This window comes from Mauremys mutica, chromosome 3, assembly GCF_020497125.1.
Source record: "Mauremys mutica isolate MM-2020 ecotype Southern chromosome 3, ASM2049712v1, whole genome shotgun sequence".
Taxonomy (NCBI): Eukaryota; Metazoa; Chordata; order Testudines; family Geoemydidae; genus Mauremys; species Mauremys mutica.
The window spans coordinates 159,875,201-159,892,251 of NC_059074.1; the positions used below are offsets into that span (position 1 = coordinate 159,875,201).

The window sequence follows — 17,051 nt, forward strand, 5'->3', positions numbered from 1 at the left end:
GCAAATTAAAAGCATTTTGTGTTCTTCAGTTTGTATCACAGTGTGGTTTATAATATCATTTCATTTTTGTTTTAGATTGCAAATACTTCAAATATGTTTCACACCAAGGCTGCAAAGCCAAGAAGGAAAAATTTCAGACAATGAAGAAATTTGTGAAGAAACACAGCTCTGCCCATTTGAGAGCATCTGGTGTTTTGGATTCCTGCACACACCTTTGATGTTTACAAGATGTCTTTAAGGTCCTCTTATTAACAATGCTAAATTATTTTCCCAGCTTTTCTGTGGGGCTTTTCTTGACAGGTTCTCACTACAAAGAACTTTGAGAGTGGATTGTTAGCTCAGTACTAGACTCAGCATATTGCTGGCCATATTCTTGGTTTGTATTCTTATTTATAATAAAAGGGGAGTAAATCTATTGGTAAGAGAATCTGCTTTCTTTAATATTTTAGTCCATATTTGTTTGTGTGAGATTTAATAAGCAGAGCTGATGCCTCAAGAACATATTTGAAAGGTATTTAGTTGTGGAAAGGTAATTGTGGAGCAATGTACCTATGGCTTGCTGATATTGAGACTGATCCTGCTCCCATTTAAGTCAAAACGAGTTTTGAAATTGCCTTAAATGAGAGTGGAGCAAGGCCATGTTTCAAATCTAGTCAAATTGACAGTGACATAAAATAGTTAATGTCTGGCTGTAGCAGGAGTTTTCCAAGTCATGTGTTCCCATAGGGGAACTTCCCACCCTCTCACTTGTTATGCTACAAGAAATGCAGTCTGAGAAATACTTAAACAAGTAAGCAAGACATGTTGGTGGTTGACACCATCTAGGGATTATCTTCTATACTGAGAAATCTATGGAACCAATTACTAGGAAAAAAGTGTGTGGAGTACATAGGCTTAATTAATAGTGGTTTATGGTAAGGCTTGGCAGAAATGGTGGTTTGGTTTTTTTTAATAATGTCACTGGCTAATATCTATTTTGAAGCATTTTTTCTATTTTTATTGATTTAAATTTTCACAGTTGCAGGAAATTGGTGGGGGCGGGGTTGGACAATAGATTCATAGACTCTAGGACTGGAAGGGACCGTGAGAGGTCATCGAGTCCAGTCCCCTGCCCTCATGGCAGGACCAAATACTGTCTAGACCATCCCGGATAGACATTTATCTAACCTACTCTTAAATATCTCCAGAGACGGAGATTCCACAGCCTCCCTAGGCATCTTATTCCAGTGTTTAACTACCCTGACAGTTAGGAACTTTTTTCTAATGTCCAACCTAAACCTCCCTTGCTGCAGTTTAAGTCCATTGCTTCTTGTTCTGTCCTTAGAGGCTAAGATGAACAAGTTTTTCTCCCTCCTCCTTATGACACCCTTTTAGATACCTGAAAACTGCTATCATGTCCCCTCTCAGTCTTCTCTTTTCCAAACTAAACAAACCCAGTTCTTTCAGCCTTCCTTCATAGGTCATGTTTCTAGACCTTTAATCATTCTTGTTGCTCTTCTCTGGACCCTCTCCAATTTCTCCACATCTTTCTTGAAATGTGGTGCCCAGAACTGGACACAATACTCCAGTTGAGACCTAACCAGTGCGGAGTAGAGCAGAAGAATGACTAGGAGGCAGGTCAGACGATTATGTAATAGCTAGACACAGATTAAAAAAGTTAAAGTTTGATAACAATGAATATACAAAATAAATAACCATAAATCAAACTCTAATAGGTTTTCAAGCAGCATTTTTCTTACTTCGCACATCTGTAAGTTTACGTTATCGTTAAGGCTAAGATTTTGTCAGTTATTTTTAGGAAAAGTAATGGACAGGTCACGGGGAATAAACAAAAATTCACAGAGCCCGTGACCTGTCCGTGACTTTACTAAAAATAACTGGGGGGACGGGGATGGACTGACAGGCTGAGCCTCCCACCATGGCAGGGGCACAGCCCGAGCTCCAGTGGGTGGTGCAGCCATGGGGGATGCACGTCCCCCTGCTCTGGAACTGCAGTTGCAGGACAGGTGCACGGCCTCATCTGCAGCCCGTGCCAAGCCCTAGCCACAGCCTTGGGAAGCCTCACGGGGGGCACACGGCCCCTGCTGTTGCCACTGGGCAGGGGTGCACAGTCCCTGCTGCAGCCCCCAGCTGAGTCATGGGGCTGGGGCGCAGCCATGGGCAGTGCGCAGTCCCTGCTCTGGAGCGGGCTGCAGCTGCAAGACGGGTGCGTGGCCCTTGCTGTAGCCCCTGCCAAACCCTAGGTGGAGCCAGGGTGGGTGAGCAGAGTCCTGCTCCAGAGTGGGCCACAGCTGCTGGACAGGGGCACACAGCCCTGCTGCAGTCATCTCCTCCCAACCAAGGGGCAGGGGCTGCAGGGTCCTGGTTCCAGCCATCTAACCCCAGTTGCAGGGCAGGGGCCCTCATTCCCCCCTCCAGCCCTGGCTTCAGTTGGTGACAGCTGAAGTGGAAGAAGTCACCCAGAGATCCAGTAAAGTCACGGAATCTGTGACTGCGGTGACCTCTGTGACTAAATTATAGCCTTGTTATCATCTACGGAAATATTCTTTCATCGGTTTGTGTGTATGACTTTTACAGATGTTTACGATAAAAATCTGGTCCCTCCAAACCTACTTACAGTACATCGCAGAACACACTCATCCAGCCAAAACTCTATGAAGGTGTGGCTTGGTAGCAGATTATGTGAAGCTTTTAGAAAATTGAATCAGAGTCAGGAACATGGAAAATCAATAACTGTTTGCCATTGTGGACCATGTGTTGAACTGTAGCATAGTTGAACGGGGGAGGGATAGCTCAATGGTTTGAGTATTGGCCTGCTAAACCCAGGGTTGTGGGTTCAATCCTTGAGGGGGCCATTTAGGGATCAGGGGCAAAAATCTGTCTGGGGATTGGCCCTGTTCTGAGCAGGGGGTGCACTAGATGACCTCTTGAGTTCCCTTCCAACTCTGATATTCTATATCAGAATCTGGTCACACTGAACATGGTTGCTATATCTGTAATGTAAAAACCACTAATACAGTTCAGCATATCCAAACATCATTTTCCCAGGGCATCTGTATGTATGTTGTTGACTCATCCACACCCATCATGCTACACTGAATGGTTGCATAAATAGACTGGGAAAGTCTTTCCATATTGCTTCAGTGGCTGGTGCTATAGACAGAGGTTTGTGGATGTTTTTTCATGTGATGCTGTGCTCTTTAAGTCGACATATTTGGAGATACAAAGGCAGTAGGACTGTGTAAGATTTTTCCACTCTGCAGAAGAAACCTTATAGAACTTGTTCGCAGTCCTGTTCGTGGGCAAGACTGAACATGGAACACCCTGTGACATACTATACCTTAGGGGAGTGTCTTGTAAAAGACAGTTACCTTTTCCGTAACTGATGTTCTTTGAAATATGTAGAAGCAGCAAAGAATCCTGTGGCACCTTATAGACTAACAGAAATTTTGCAGCATGAGCTTTCGTGGGTGAATACCCACTTCTTCGGATGCAAGCTACCCCTCTGATCTTTGAAATATGTTGCTCATGTCCATTCAATATTAGGTGTGTGCGCTCCCCACATGTACCAGTGCCAGAAGATTTTCCCTTAGCAGTATCCATAGGGGACCATCTCTGGTGCCCTCTGGAGTGGTGCCCACCTGGTGCGGTATAAGGGGCGCCGCCAGTTTTCCCCCACCCCTCAGTTCCTTCTTAACAGAAACTGACAGTGGGGAAGGGCAGGTTGTGGAAGGGACATGAGCAACACATCTTGAAGAACACCAATTACAGAAAAGATAGCTGAGGAGAAGTCCCTGCTGAGGTGATCCGCTAGCATGTTCTTGATGCCAGGGCATGTTCTTGACACCAGCGAGATGACAAGCTTCCAGATGGATTTCGTGGCTGATGCAGAAGTCCCAAAGACGGAGTGCCTCTTGGCAGAGAGTTGAAAAACGTGCTCCCCGTTGCCTGTTGATGTAGAACATCGAGGCCATATTGTCTGTCAGGATTCTCGCCACCTTGTCCGGCAGGTGAGGTAGGAAGACTCCGCATGCCAAGCGGACAGCCCTGAGCTCTTTGACGTTTATGTGTCTCCGGGGACCACATACTCTGGGCCTGGAGGTCGCAAAGGTGCGTGCTCCAGCCAAAGTCCAAGGCATCCAATACCAACTCGATGGAGTGATGGGGGTGTTGAACTAAACTCCCCTTAGGACGGTCATGCAATTGGTCAGCCATCTCAGTGAGGCGAGTACCGTCGGGGGAATGGTAACGACCTTGTCCAGGTGATCTCTGGACTGGGAATAGACCATTGCCAGCCATTGCTGGAGGGGCCACATCCGGAGCCTAGCATGGTGGACAACATATGTGCATGCTGCCATGTGACCCAGCAGATGCAGGCAAACCCCAGCCGTAGTTGGGGGGAACGCGGAGACCACCGCGAGGAGGTCCGTCAACATCTGGAACCTTTCTAGTGGCAGGAATGCTCTGGTGCAGGTCAAGTCGAGCACTGCTCCAATGAACTCTATCCTTTGCACCGGAACTAACATATACCTTTTGTCGTTCACCAGTAGGCCCAGGGAGGGGCATGTGGCTTGCAGCACTGCAACATCCTCTTGGACCTGAGACCTGGAGTTGTCCTCGACTAGCCAGTTGTCAAGGATAGATCTGGATACCCCGATGCCTGAGGTAAGTAGCCACCACCAACATGCACTTGGCAAACACTCTGGGTGCTGTCACCAGGCCGAACGGGAGGACTGCAAACTGGTACTGGTGGGGGCCCACCGTAAACTGGAGGAAGCGTCTGTGACCTTGAAAGATTGCTATGTGGAAGTATGTGTCCTTCAAATCGAGGGCAGCATACCAGTCTCCCAGATCCAGAGAGGGCATGATAGAAGCCAAGGAGACCATGCAGAACTTTAGCTTCTTTAGAAACTTGTTGAGGTCCCTCAGGTCCAGGATGGGCTGCAGACCGCCCTTGGCCTTTGGGATTAAGAAGTACCAGGAATAGAACCCCTTGTTTCTGTGTGCAAGAGGAACTTCTTCCACCACACCCAATTGCAGCAATCCCTTTACCTCCTGCACAAGGAGACTCTCGTGAGAAGGTTCCCTGAAGAGGGACGGTAAGGGGGTGAAGTAAACTGTAGGGCATAACCCTCTGCCACAGTATTGAGGACCCAGCGGTCTGAAGTTATAGCTATCCATGCGGGGAGGAAAAAAGAAAGGCAGTTGGAGAACAGTAGGACAGATGGATCCGGGGTAAAGTCTGGTAGTTTGCCCTTGAGGGCACCCTCAAAACACTTGCCCCCCTGCTTATTGTGGGTTGAGCCCGACTGGGCAGAGGGAGGAGGTGGGTGGCCCAGGCGGCGCTTGTAGCCCCTACTCTTCTTATGGGGGCGCTCCTGGCAGGGTTGACTGCCTTGGCCCTGAGATTGCTGCGGTTTGAACCGCTTACGGGCTAGACCTGGAACGTACAGCTCCAGAGTTTTCAGGGTAGTGCGGGAGTCCTTAAGGCCATGCAGTTTACTGTCCGTCTGTTCTGCAAACAGGGCCTGGCCATCGAAGGAGAGGTCCTGCATCGATTGCTGAGCCTCCATTGACAGACTCGAGAGGAGCAGCCAGGACGTCCTTCGCATGGAGATGGCCGAGGCCATGGTGCGAGCTGCGGAGTCTGCTTCCTCCAAGGCTGCTCGGAGGGTCGCGTTCGCTGCTGCTGTGCTCTTTTCAAGGATCGCCCAGAATTCCTTCTTGGACCCTTCAGGCAGCGAGACCTTGAATTTGGCCATAGACTGCCATGTATTGTAGTCAGAGCAGCCAAGGAGGGCTTGGTGGTTGGCCACTCAACTGAAGACTGGAAGAAGCATAAATTTTTCGCCCAAACAGATCCAGTCTCTTTGAGTCCTTATTCTTGGGTGTAGCCCCGGGCTGACCCTGCCTCTCCCTCTGGTTAATGGCTTCAACTACAAGGGAGTTTGGGGCTGGGTGAGTATAGAGATACTCATGGTCTTTAGCTGGCACAAACTATTTGCACTCAGCCCTTTTTGAAAGGGGTGACAGGGAGGAGGGGGTTTGTCATAGGGCATTAATTATTTTCGATACCCCCTTGTGTAGGAGTAAAGCCACTCTAGTGGGTGCCTTGGAACAAAGGATGTCGAACAGTGAGTCTGACAGATTCTCAAGTTCCTCTGCTTGGAGCCCCAGGTTAGAAGCGACCCTCTTCAAAAGCTCCTGATGACCCTTGACGTTGTCTTGTGGAACTGGGTGAGGGGGACCCGTAATCGTTTTGTCCGGCAATGATGAGGATGAAGCCAGCGCCGAGGGATCCACCACATCCCTTGGTGGTCCAACTGGCTGCTCCACTAGGTCCTCGTGGGCCGGGGGTGGGGTGGGAGAGGTGTGTTTTCCCCTGTGAGGCCTCCACCTCTGGCGGAGGGTGGGATGCTGTGGCTGATGGCCTATCTGAGGCCCCCCCCACTGATCGGGCAGCCTGGGAAGGCTGGGTGAACCTGCATGGATTCCAGGGGTACCACATGGCTGGCCATTGGCCCAAAGGCTATGCGGTCAGTTGCAGTGCCAATGAGGTTGACGGTACCACTGATGCCAGGGCCTATCCTGCTACCAGGGACTTCTGATTAGCACCAGAGTCGTAAGCAGAATGGATGCTGCAGAGTGACAATGACCAGCTGGCCAGGTGCCCCTCCTCCCTGTGGTGCTGGCTGCTGTGCTTCAACGCCGACCTGTCTGATTGGGACCAGTTCCTCCCATGGGACCTCAGAGATCTTCGGCGTTTGGTGGAACAGCATCGGTAGACTGATTATCTACGCCTCACACTGCTTGACTTGTACTGGGATCTAGAGCGGGACTGGGATCTGGAGTGGGCTGGTTGTCCATAGAATCTCCCCAATCGAGGGGATTCGTGTCTTGGTGATGGGCGGGTGACCAGTGATACCGTTCTGTCGATTATTCGCAGGATCAGTGCCGAGATGTTGGAGACCCGATGGGTCTGTCTCGACGCTCATGCCAGGGGCCACATGCCTCCACAGGTCTGTGCCAGGTTACCGGTGAGCCACACCTCGAATCCCGCTGTCAGTACCCAGGCTCTGGATTCCGAAGAGGGCATCTCTGAGCCTACCTTCCAAAGTCTGAGGCATGACAGCTCCATGCAGGTGAATGTTGGCGGGATGTCCCCCTCAATTGGGGAGCAGCACTGCTGAGGTGGGGACACTTGGAATGGTCCCAAGGCAGGTTTACCCCTGGGCTTGGGTACCCCTGGAGCCGTGTGGGCGGCACCGGTAGCGTCAGGATCTCCTGCAGGGCCTCGGGCGTCGACGGGACTTCGAGTTGACAGAGGCCCTCGTCACTGTCCAGTGTGGCAGGCATAGTATGGGAGGGGGTCGACCCCTCGACATGAGCTGGGGCCCGACTCCCTGACGGCGGTGTTGAGCCACCCAGTATCAATCTTGGCTCTCCTCCGGCCCTCTCCTTTCTCTTACGGGAAGTAGGAGATCTTCCCCTCGTGGACCTCTTGGGCTTCTTGGCCAGGGAGGGAGATCAGTGCTGGCTTGTAGACAGCTGAGGCAGGGACCTCCGTACACATGCTCCAGTGCCGGGGTCAGCGCCAACTCCATCAGGAGTGCCCTAAGATGGATGTCTTTCTCCTTTTTCATTCTGGGTTTGAGTGATTTACAGATGCAACCCTTGTCACTTATGTGTCCTCCTAGACACCTTAAACTGCCACATGTCACTGGTGGAAAGAAGGAACTGAGGGTGCGGGGAGCCGACAGTGCCCCTTATACCACAGCATGTGCATGCCACTCCAGAGGGCTCCAGAGCCGGTCCCCTACAGATACTGCTAAAGGAAAATCTGGCACCGGCGCATGTGGCAAGCACACACACACCTAATATGGAATGGACATGAGCAATCACTTGAAGAAGAACTCCCATATTCCTCATTTTTATATAATCGTGATCTTACCTTACGAGGCATGCTTTATATCCGGGGTAGGCAACCTATGGCATGCGTGCCAAAGGCGGCACATAAGCTGATTTTTGAGTGGCACTCACACTGCCCGGGTCCTGGCCATGGGTCCGGGGGGCCTCTGCATTTTTATTTAATTTTAAATGAAGCTTCTTAAACATTTTAAAAACCTTATTTACTTTACATACAACAATAGTTTAGTTTATATATTATAGACTTAGAGAGAGGGACCTTCTAAAAACATTAAAATATATTACTAGCACGCAAAATCTTATATCAGAGTGAATAAATCTAGACTCGGCACACCACTTCAGAAAGCTTGCCGACCCCTGCTTTATATGTATCAGGGGAAAGGTTATGTTCTGCTGAAAATCATTTCTCTATCCATATATGTGTATCATTAATGCATATGAAGTTATGAGAATTGTATTGTATGGTTGTCTCTAAAACATGCTGTAAGTTGGGGAATCAGCCAGATATTAACTCCCCAGAGGCAACAGCAAGAAAAGTAACCAACACCCAGTGGGGTGTCAAACAACCCATCAACAGCCATTGTCCAGCAAGGAGCTACAATTCAATGACTCCCTTGCATGAGGCTACACCAGGGGAATTGCTCAACCTTGCCTTTAGACTCAGCAATGCCACCAGACATGCCTGGACTTGTGCTCCCCAAGCACATAGGACTGAGGGTATAAAACAGACACAGTGGCCACCTGCTGGGCCTTTCTCCTTCACCCACCTACGCTGCAAGCAACAAGGATGCTCTAAAGACTCCAACTGAAAGGACTTGTCTAGATTTCAAGGGTGAAATCTGTGTTCTATGAACTGCAATATCCAGTGGGGTGAAAAAATTGCTTAATCTAGTTGTTGCCCAGTCTAATAGAGTTGAGAATTTTTAGACTGCGTTCTTATATTTTATTTCTTTTGGTAACTAACTCTGACTCTGCCTATCACTTAAAATCTATCTTTTGTAGTCAATACATTTTTTAACTGTTTATCTTTACCAGTGAGTTTGTATGTAGTGTGTGGCAAATCTGCTCAGGTTTTGCACAGGCTGGTATATATCCACTTTCCATTGATGAAGTGGCGAACCTATTAATAAATCTGCATTGCTAGTCTTGAACAGTGCAAGATGGTATATTCCTGAGGTGCAAGGCTGGGAGCTGGAAGGATTTGGCTGGTGCCTTTCTCTGTGTGGTTCATGAGTGGCTCTGGGAGCATTCATGCAATATAGCTGGGTGTGGGGCTCCATGTTCAGTTGTGCTGAGTGATAACAGTGCCTGGAGGGGTTTGCTGCTGGTCACTAGCAAGGCATTGTGAGAGACGGCCCAAGTTGGGGAAAGTTCAGGGGGCACCATGGTCCCACGGTCCCAGGCTGCACCCTGGGGATTCCTTCACACACCCCTCTTCTTAGGACCCAAGTGGTAATATCATATGGTCATGAACTATATGTGAAATCAGCCATGATACAACCTGGTTACAACTTGGTAAAGGTGTTGTGGAAGCAGGGAAAGAATTAACAAGGATTTGAAGGGGATTTTAATGCATGTCAGTCAGTTAGCAAGAGTTAGGCCAGCTGTGACCCTAATGACGTGAGACTTGTAGAAGCAAAGATAGTGTGAGGCGAGAGGAAAAGAACTGTGTAAAAAGTTATTACGACCTTGCAACTTGATAACCAAATATGCAGGCTGGCGTCTTCTAGGAGTGAGACAAATAAGATAGCAGAATGGCTTATGTATAAACAAAATGTAGTTGTTGCTCATTATTGTCTGTATTATTGCTAGTAATTGTCTGTAACAAAAGTATAAAGGCTTGCTGTAATTGTTTACCAGTTGAGAGACCTGTCCGGCACTGGGGCGACCCTGTGTCCTAGGGCACTCCCTCCCTCTATTATAATTACTAGAGAAAGAATAAAGTATTTGATTTTGCTGCACCCAAAGAAAAAGCGAGAACTGAGTTTTTCTCCGACAGTGTTAGATTCACATATTGTTTATATTAAAATAAAACTCATACAATTACCTTTCATACAGTAGTTACTTAGAACTGTTATTGCTAACAACCAGTTCTTACAACTTACAGGTGTATAGGGTCTTTCCTCTATATTATAACCTGTAAAGCATTTTTTGGTGAATCGCCTCCCCCACCCCTGGGGTGAAAGGAAGAAGTTCTTTAACAATGCAATAGCAAGTGAATAATGATAGAACAGCATGTCCAACTGAAACTGCATGGTGAGTGTAGATAGGCAGAATGTAATTATCCAAGTGGGAATTTGGCCAGGAGTAATATTGGCTCGTGGGAAATGTGCTAGCTGATCTTTAATACATCAAATGGTCAGGACCTTAGCTTTACATTTCAACTGAAAGACATTTCATCCCTGCCAAATCCAGCACTAAAGTGGACATTAATTCAGTTGTGACTTAGTAGTAAGAATGCTAACACCACTTTTTACAATACCCTGGGTTTTTGTTTTTTCTTGGCAGTCTCCAAATCAAGATTTGATCAGGCCTTATTTGTGAAATCTGACAAGATTACAGGTCAAAGTTTTATATGCATTGCTAGCATTAGACTTTCATCAGAAGAGCAGAACTTCTGAGACACAAAGTTTAGGTTTATTCTACATATCCTAGCTGGGATGAACTTCTTAGTGTATAAGATTCATAGAAGTTATGCTTGATTTTTCTTTAGAAATCACAGGTAACAGTAGTCAAGCTAGATAGACTTGAAGAGAGGGTTTGCAAAATTCCGTGGGGTTAGGCTCCGTTTCTCTCCCAGGATCTCATCAGCATTGTCTTTCAGGGTTAGCATGCTTCTGGAATGGTCCACACAAAGGTACTTGCTTCCCTTAAGGCTAGTTTGTCAGCCTGCTCTTTTTCTGGTCTGTGCTTTCTTCTGGGGTCTTGCTCATCAGGATAGCTCTATCTTTCTTTGGCTCAACAAGAATTGAGAGGTGCATATCACCCATTGGAAGAGGCAGGGTTTCCTATAATCCTTCTGACTAGTAATTGTCTCCTGAAATGAAAAGTATTAATCAGGGAAGTGGGGGGAGGGGGATTTAAAGAGCTGAGATTTTTAACAACTTAAGCCCAGTAACTTCCAAAGAACAGAAAAAATGGCATTTGATTTTAGGCTAATCTAAAAAAAATGGCTAAATCTTTCTAGAATATATTTTTTTTAAGTCTCTTCTTGTAGACCCTGCTATCTGACCTGTTTGGCAGGTGATGGAGTTCTTAACTAACAACCACAAACCCTTCAGAGCTCTAGCGTCACCTGGGGGAAAATATGTGCGCTACATGGTCTACTAATTTAGGAAAAAGAAACATGAAACAAAGCATCAAGGAGTGGGGTGGAGGTGAAGGAAATAAGAGGGTAGAGAACAGCTTGATGGTTTTCAAGTATTTCTGCACTAAAGTAATTAGTTACACCAGTGTGAAACTAGGCTAATTGAGAGGAGAATTTAGCCCTACCTCTGTCTTTATTATTTAGGCCTGATTTTCATTTCAATTACAACAATTCAAATCCAGAGTAACTCATAAGAATGGCCATACTGGGTCAGACCAATGGTCCATTTAGTCGAACATCCTGTCTTCAGACAGTGGCCAATGCCAGATGCTTCAGAAGGAATGAGCAGAACAGGGCAATTATTGAGTGATCCATCCAAGCATCTGGCAGTCAGAGACTTAGCCATTTTGGCTAATAGCCACTGATGGACTTATCCTCCATGAACTTACCTAATTCTTTTTTTGAACCCAACTATACTCTTGGCATCCACAACATCTGCTGGCAACAAGCTTCACAGGTTGATTCTGCGTCGTGTGAAGTACTTTCTTTTGTTTGTTTTAAACCTGCTGCCTATTAAGTTAATCAGATGACCCGTGGTTCTTGTGTTACAGGAAAAGGTAAATAATACCTTTTTCTCCACACCATTCATGATTTTATAGACCTTAATCATATCCCCCCCCCTTCCCTCCCACACTTGTCTCTTTTCCAAGCTGAACAGTCCAAGTCGTTTTAATCTTTTCTCGTATGGAAGCTGTTCCATATCCCTGATCACTTTTGTTGCCCTTCTTTGTAGCTTTTCCAGTCCTAATATATCTCTTTTTTTGAAATGGGGCGTGCAATGGATTTATATAGTGGCATTGTGATACTTACTGTCTTCTTATCTGTCGTTTTCCTAACAGTTCCTAACATCGTTAGCTTTTTTTTGTCTGCCTCTGCACATTGAGCAGATGTTTTCAAGGAATTATCCATGATGACTCAAGATCTTTCTTGAGTGGTAACAGCTAATTTAGACCCCTTCATTTTGTATGTATAGTTGGGATTACATTTTTCAATGTACATTACTTTGCATTTATCAACATGGAATTGCATCTGCCGTTTTGGTGCCCAGTTTTGTGAGATCTTTGTAACTCTTCACAATCACCTTTGTACTTAACTATCTTGAGTAATTTTGTATCATCTGCAAACATTAGCACCTCACTTTTTATCCATTTTTCTAGATCATTTCTGAATATGTTGAACAGCACAGGTACCTGTGCAGATCCTTGGAGGACCTCACTATTTGCCTCTGCCACTCTGAAAACTGACCATGTATTCCTACACTTCATTTCCTGTCTTTTAAGCAGGTATTGATAAATGAGAAGACCTTTCCTCTTATCTCATGACTGCTTATTTTGCTTAAGTGCCTTTGGTGAGGGATTGTCAAAGGCATTCTAAAAGTCCAAGTACAATTTACTTCAGTGAATATACCTTATGTAAATGAAATCAGAATTCATCCTTTTTGTTTTCAGTAATAACTCTGTTGCAACAACCACGCTTGTATCTGTCTGTTCTCAGATTTTCTAAGGTGTTTAGAGTAATGTTTTTTTCCTAATAAAAGCTTTTCTAATCACTAGCTGCTCCTAGCTCAAGTTTTGGAAAGATTGCATTTTTGAGGGGTGGGGGAGAGGGCAGAATTTCTTTTAGAAGAAAGCTTGCTGTTTTTGAACGTTTTAGTAGAAAGAGAGCCTGAACCATGGGCCTGGTGCAAGACATAAGGCCTGAACCAACATTAGTTAGCAAAAGTTATGCTATGAGCAAGAGTTAGGCCTTGTCATAAAACAGATGCTTGCCTGCAAGTTGACTGTCCGGTACGTGAACTTGGCACTGGTATTGCTAACATTGCTAAAACACACTGAATGTGTAAACACATTCCAGCAAGCTAGGACAAGAACACCCCAACCTAGCAGATGATCAGATGGTTTGATAGAAGTGATGAATAGTGATGTTTTGCCTGAAACAGCAGGAATAAAAGTATGAGGACAGGTGCTGAAAAGGGATGGTTACTCTGAAGCATCAGGCGAGAGTTACAAGGGGAGGTAACAAGTATGTCATGGAACACGTAAGATGATACATAAATTGTTTATCCCAGATTGTTTATCTCAATCCATAAATGGTGGGATGCCTCACCTTAACCCTTCTTCCTGCCTGAGGAGGATTGGAAACTCCTGCTACTTACTGAGCTGAGTCCATTGTCACGGGCATACATGTATTAAGTGTACCTGTAGCACTTATAGGGCACTAATACTGTGCATTGTCAGTAATAAACCGGGCCGAGTACCTTTGCCACAACTGAACTGGACCTGTGGTTGTCTGGGGCAGTTTGACCGAGGTTTGCTGCCTCAGCTATCGGTACAGAGCTGGTTCAGTTCACAGTGAGAACACACACATTCAGCCAACAACTGACACGTGCTGTGAAGAAATCTCCATGTCCTGAGAAGAAAATATGGTGATATCTCTTCCTTGCATCATGTTTTATCTGGCCTTTTCTTCTAGGAATCTTATACCATTGTCAAAATATCATAATGAGAATAATTACAGATAAGACCATGCTGCCAATTTCAGATCTGGAGTAGACCTTACCGTATGATGGGGGTATTCAGATCAATGATACACTGAATAAATCATGAATATGAACACTATGTTGAAGAACACAGGGGAAGTGTTGAAAATTTGCAACCTGGACCTGTGATGGGTTCCCCCTGGGATGCCACCTGGAACGCTGGATACCACTGAGCCCCCCTGACCCACCAACCTGGGATCCTTTTACACTATACTGCCGTGACGAGCTGTCCAGCCCACATACAGATAGGGACACACCGAGCTGCAGTTACACACACATGCTGTGACCAGCCCTGCATGGGAAAGTTCGAGCTAGGGAACTTCCCAGCTACTCAGGCACGCACCTACTCTGGAGTATAAACCCAAAATTATGCTGTCTTGCACTGCACAGGGAACTGTACAGCATAAGCTTGTGAAATTTGCCCCCTCCCTTAAAGTGGAGAGGAATACACAACAGCTTTCTGCCCCAAGTTATGACTCCCACACACTGGTTTTAAACAAAGCAAAAACAAGTTTATAAACTACAAAAGAGGGATTTTAGGTGATTATAAGGGATAGCAAACAGATCAAAGCAGATTACCTATCAAATAAACAAAAACAATCTAAGCTTAATATCCTAAAGAGATTGGATATGAACAGCAGATCCTCACCCTAAGAGATGATACAAGCAGGCTACAGATTCTTAAGGGGCTAGCTACGCTTGCTTACTGCTTAGAATCCCCCAGGTGTTCCATTCACAGGCTAAAAATCCCTTTAGCCTGGGTCCAGCACTTCCCACAGTTCAGTCTTTGTTTCCAGGAGTCCCTTTAGGTGAGGAGTCAGTGAAGAACCATGATGATGTCACTCCTCTGCCTTATATAACTTTTGCATATGGCAGGAACCCTTTGTTTCCAAGCTTGGTTCCCACACCAGCCAGTGGAAAAATACTGATATCCCAAGGTGGAGTACAGCACCAGGTGACCTGGTCACATGTCCCTGTAGTGTCATAGCAGCCATTTCTTAGAGGTTGTCTGCAGAGTCCTCAGGAAGGCTCCCCAGGTGGGAAATAAGCTTCTTCTAAGGCCTATTGTTCTCCCTAATGGTTCATTAACTTTAATGGGCCCTTCCTAGCCAGCCATCTAGACTGAGAGCCTTTTGCCTAGTGGGCATTCCCCCCATTTGTAAACACATTTGTAATACAGATACATAGTTAATATTCCTAACTTCAGATACAAAAATGATACATGCAGACAAACAGGATAATCATATTCAGTAAATCATAACCTTTCCAATTATATCTCATATTACCTATATTGCATAAAATACATCATAATTATACCATAATCATATAATAGCTCTATGAAGAATATGGGGTGCAGTGTCACAGGACCTATCCAATTTTATTTCTATATGATAATACATTTATGAAGTGTTCCTGCCAAGGTACTTCCAGTGTTGCAAAATGAGCTAAAATGAAATGACAGTGAAATAGATCCTACAAAACTCAGTTGCTCTGAAGAAGCCCTTCCTTCACAAATAGGCCATATAATAGAAAAACCAACTCAGCCAGGGAATCCCCATCCTCTGAACAACTCCTTTGCAGCCAGAGATCCAGTATGTGTCAACAAATATTCCATTTTCCTTCCCATATTTTTTAAATGGTAATCTGATAAACTTGATCACTATCTAGGTAGAGATTTACATTTGTGACGTTTAGCTGCAGTCTCTGCATTTTTCTGCTCTGCATGCTGTTATCCCATCCCCATGTGCCAAGCCACTGCCCTCACTTCTGAGTCCCTCATAAAAATCCATCTCCTCTTCTACAAAGCTTCTACTTGGAGCGGTGCACTCTGGGCAGCTATCCCACAAAGCACCTCTTTCTCTTTTGCCGCTAAGAGTTGTGGGAAGGCAGAGGGGGTCACGGGGCCTCCTGGGTCCAGTCCCAATGCCCTGTGATGCATTGCTTCGCATCCCAGCAATCCCTGTGCTTCTATCCACATTTGGCGCCATCTTTCAACGGTTTGTGTACTGTGCACCCTGCCTCTTTCAGGCTGCAGGAATGGATCCCGAACTGCTGACCAGAATGCTGCTCACTCTGACCAACATGTCACGAGTGGCAGTGGAGTTATTCCTTAAACTACAAAGTCAAGAGGAGTGCGACATTTATCTCGCCACGCGTAGTAGCTACGACACGAGATTGCTTGTGGCTTTCACGGAGGTACTGACCATAGTGGAATGCCACTTTTGAGCTCTGGAAACAAGCACTGAGTGGTGGGATCACATTGTGATGCACGTCTGGGATGACGAGCAGTGGCTGCAGAACTTTCGCACAAGGAAAGCCACATTCATGGGACTGTGTGATGAGCTCGCCCCAGCCCTGCAGCACAAGGACATGAGAATGAGAGCTGCCCTGTCATCAGAGAAGCACGTGGCGACTGAACTGTGGAAGCTGGCTACTCCAGACTGCTACCAATCAGTCGCTAACCAGTTCAGAGTGGGAAAGATGACCATTGAACTTGTGTTGATGGAAGTGTGCAGGGCCATTAATGGCATCCTACTTCCAATTCTGGCACCAGACCACCTAGCCACCAAGTACATTAATCGCAAGAGGTATTTTTCAATGGTTCTCCAGGCGCTTGTGGATCACCGTGGATGTTTCACAGACATTAACGCAGGCTGGTCCGGAAAGGTGCATGATGCACGCATCTTTCAGAATACTGGCCTCTTCAAGAAGCTGCGAGCAGGGACTTTCTTCCCGGACCAGCAGATCACTGTAGGGGAAGTCAAAATGCCCATTGTGATCCTGGGAGACCCCGCCTACCCTTTAATGCCGTGGCTTATGAATCCATACATGGGACAACAGCAAAGAATGGTTCAACAACAGGCTGAGCAAGTGCAGAATGACTGTTGAGTGTGTATTTGGCGTTTTAAAAGCCCGCTGGTGATGCCTGTATGGGAAGCTGGACATGGCTGATGACAATATTCCTATGCTTATAGCCGCGTGCTGTACGCTCCATAATATTTGTGAAAGGAAGGGTGAAAGCTTCACTCAGGGCTGGACCACAGAGGCTCAGAGCCTGGAGGCTGAGTTTGAACAGTCAGAGATCAGGGCTATTAGAGGGGCACAGCACGGGGCCATAAGGATCAGGGATGCCTCGAGGCAGCAATTTGAGGCTGAAAGCCATGAATATTTGTTGCTATGCTCGGGATTGCAGTGCTTGTAATGCTAGGAGGTGATTGG

At 46.2% G+C, this 17,051-nt stretch overlaps 1 protein-coding gene across 5 annotated transcripts in view; it reads left to right on the forward strand.

The window, feature by feature from the left end:
- Nucleotides 1–8,084, forward strand: part of TAF1A (TATA-box binding protein associated factor, RNA polymerase I subunit A) — a 34,157-nt gene extending 26,073 nt beyond the window's left edge. For 3 of the 5 annotated variants that reach the window (XR_006578184.1, XR_006578181.1, XR_006578183.1), the window contains exons 11-13: nucleotides 76–239; nucleotides 4,548–4,665; nucleotides 5,526–8,084. Coding sequence is in view for 1 of the 5 variants with exons in the window: in XM_045010492.1 (XP_044866427.1) it covers nucleotides 76–218 (143 nt within the window). In the remaining 4 variants the exon portion in view is untranslated. Of the gene's footprint in view, nucleotides 1–75; nucleotides 1,014–4,547; nucleotides 4,666–5,525 lie in introns of those variants that run through there. The other 2 variants (XR_006578182.1, XM_045010492.1) reach the window with 2 other exon arrangements.
- Nucleotides 8,085–17,051: the final 8,967 nt, after the last annotated feature.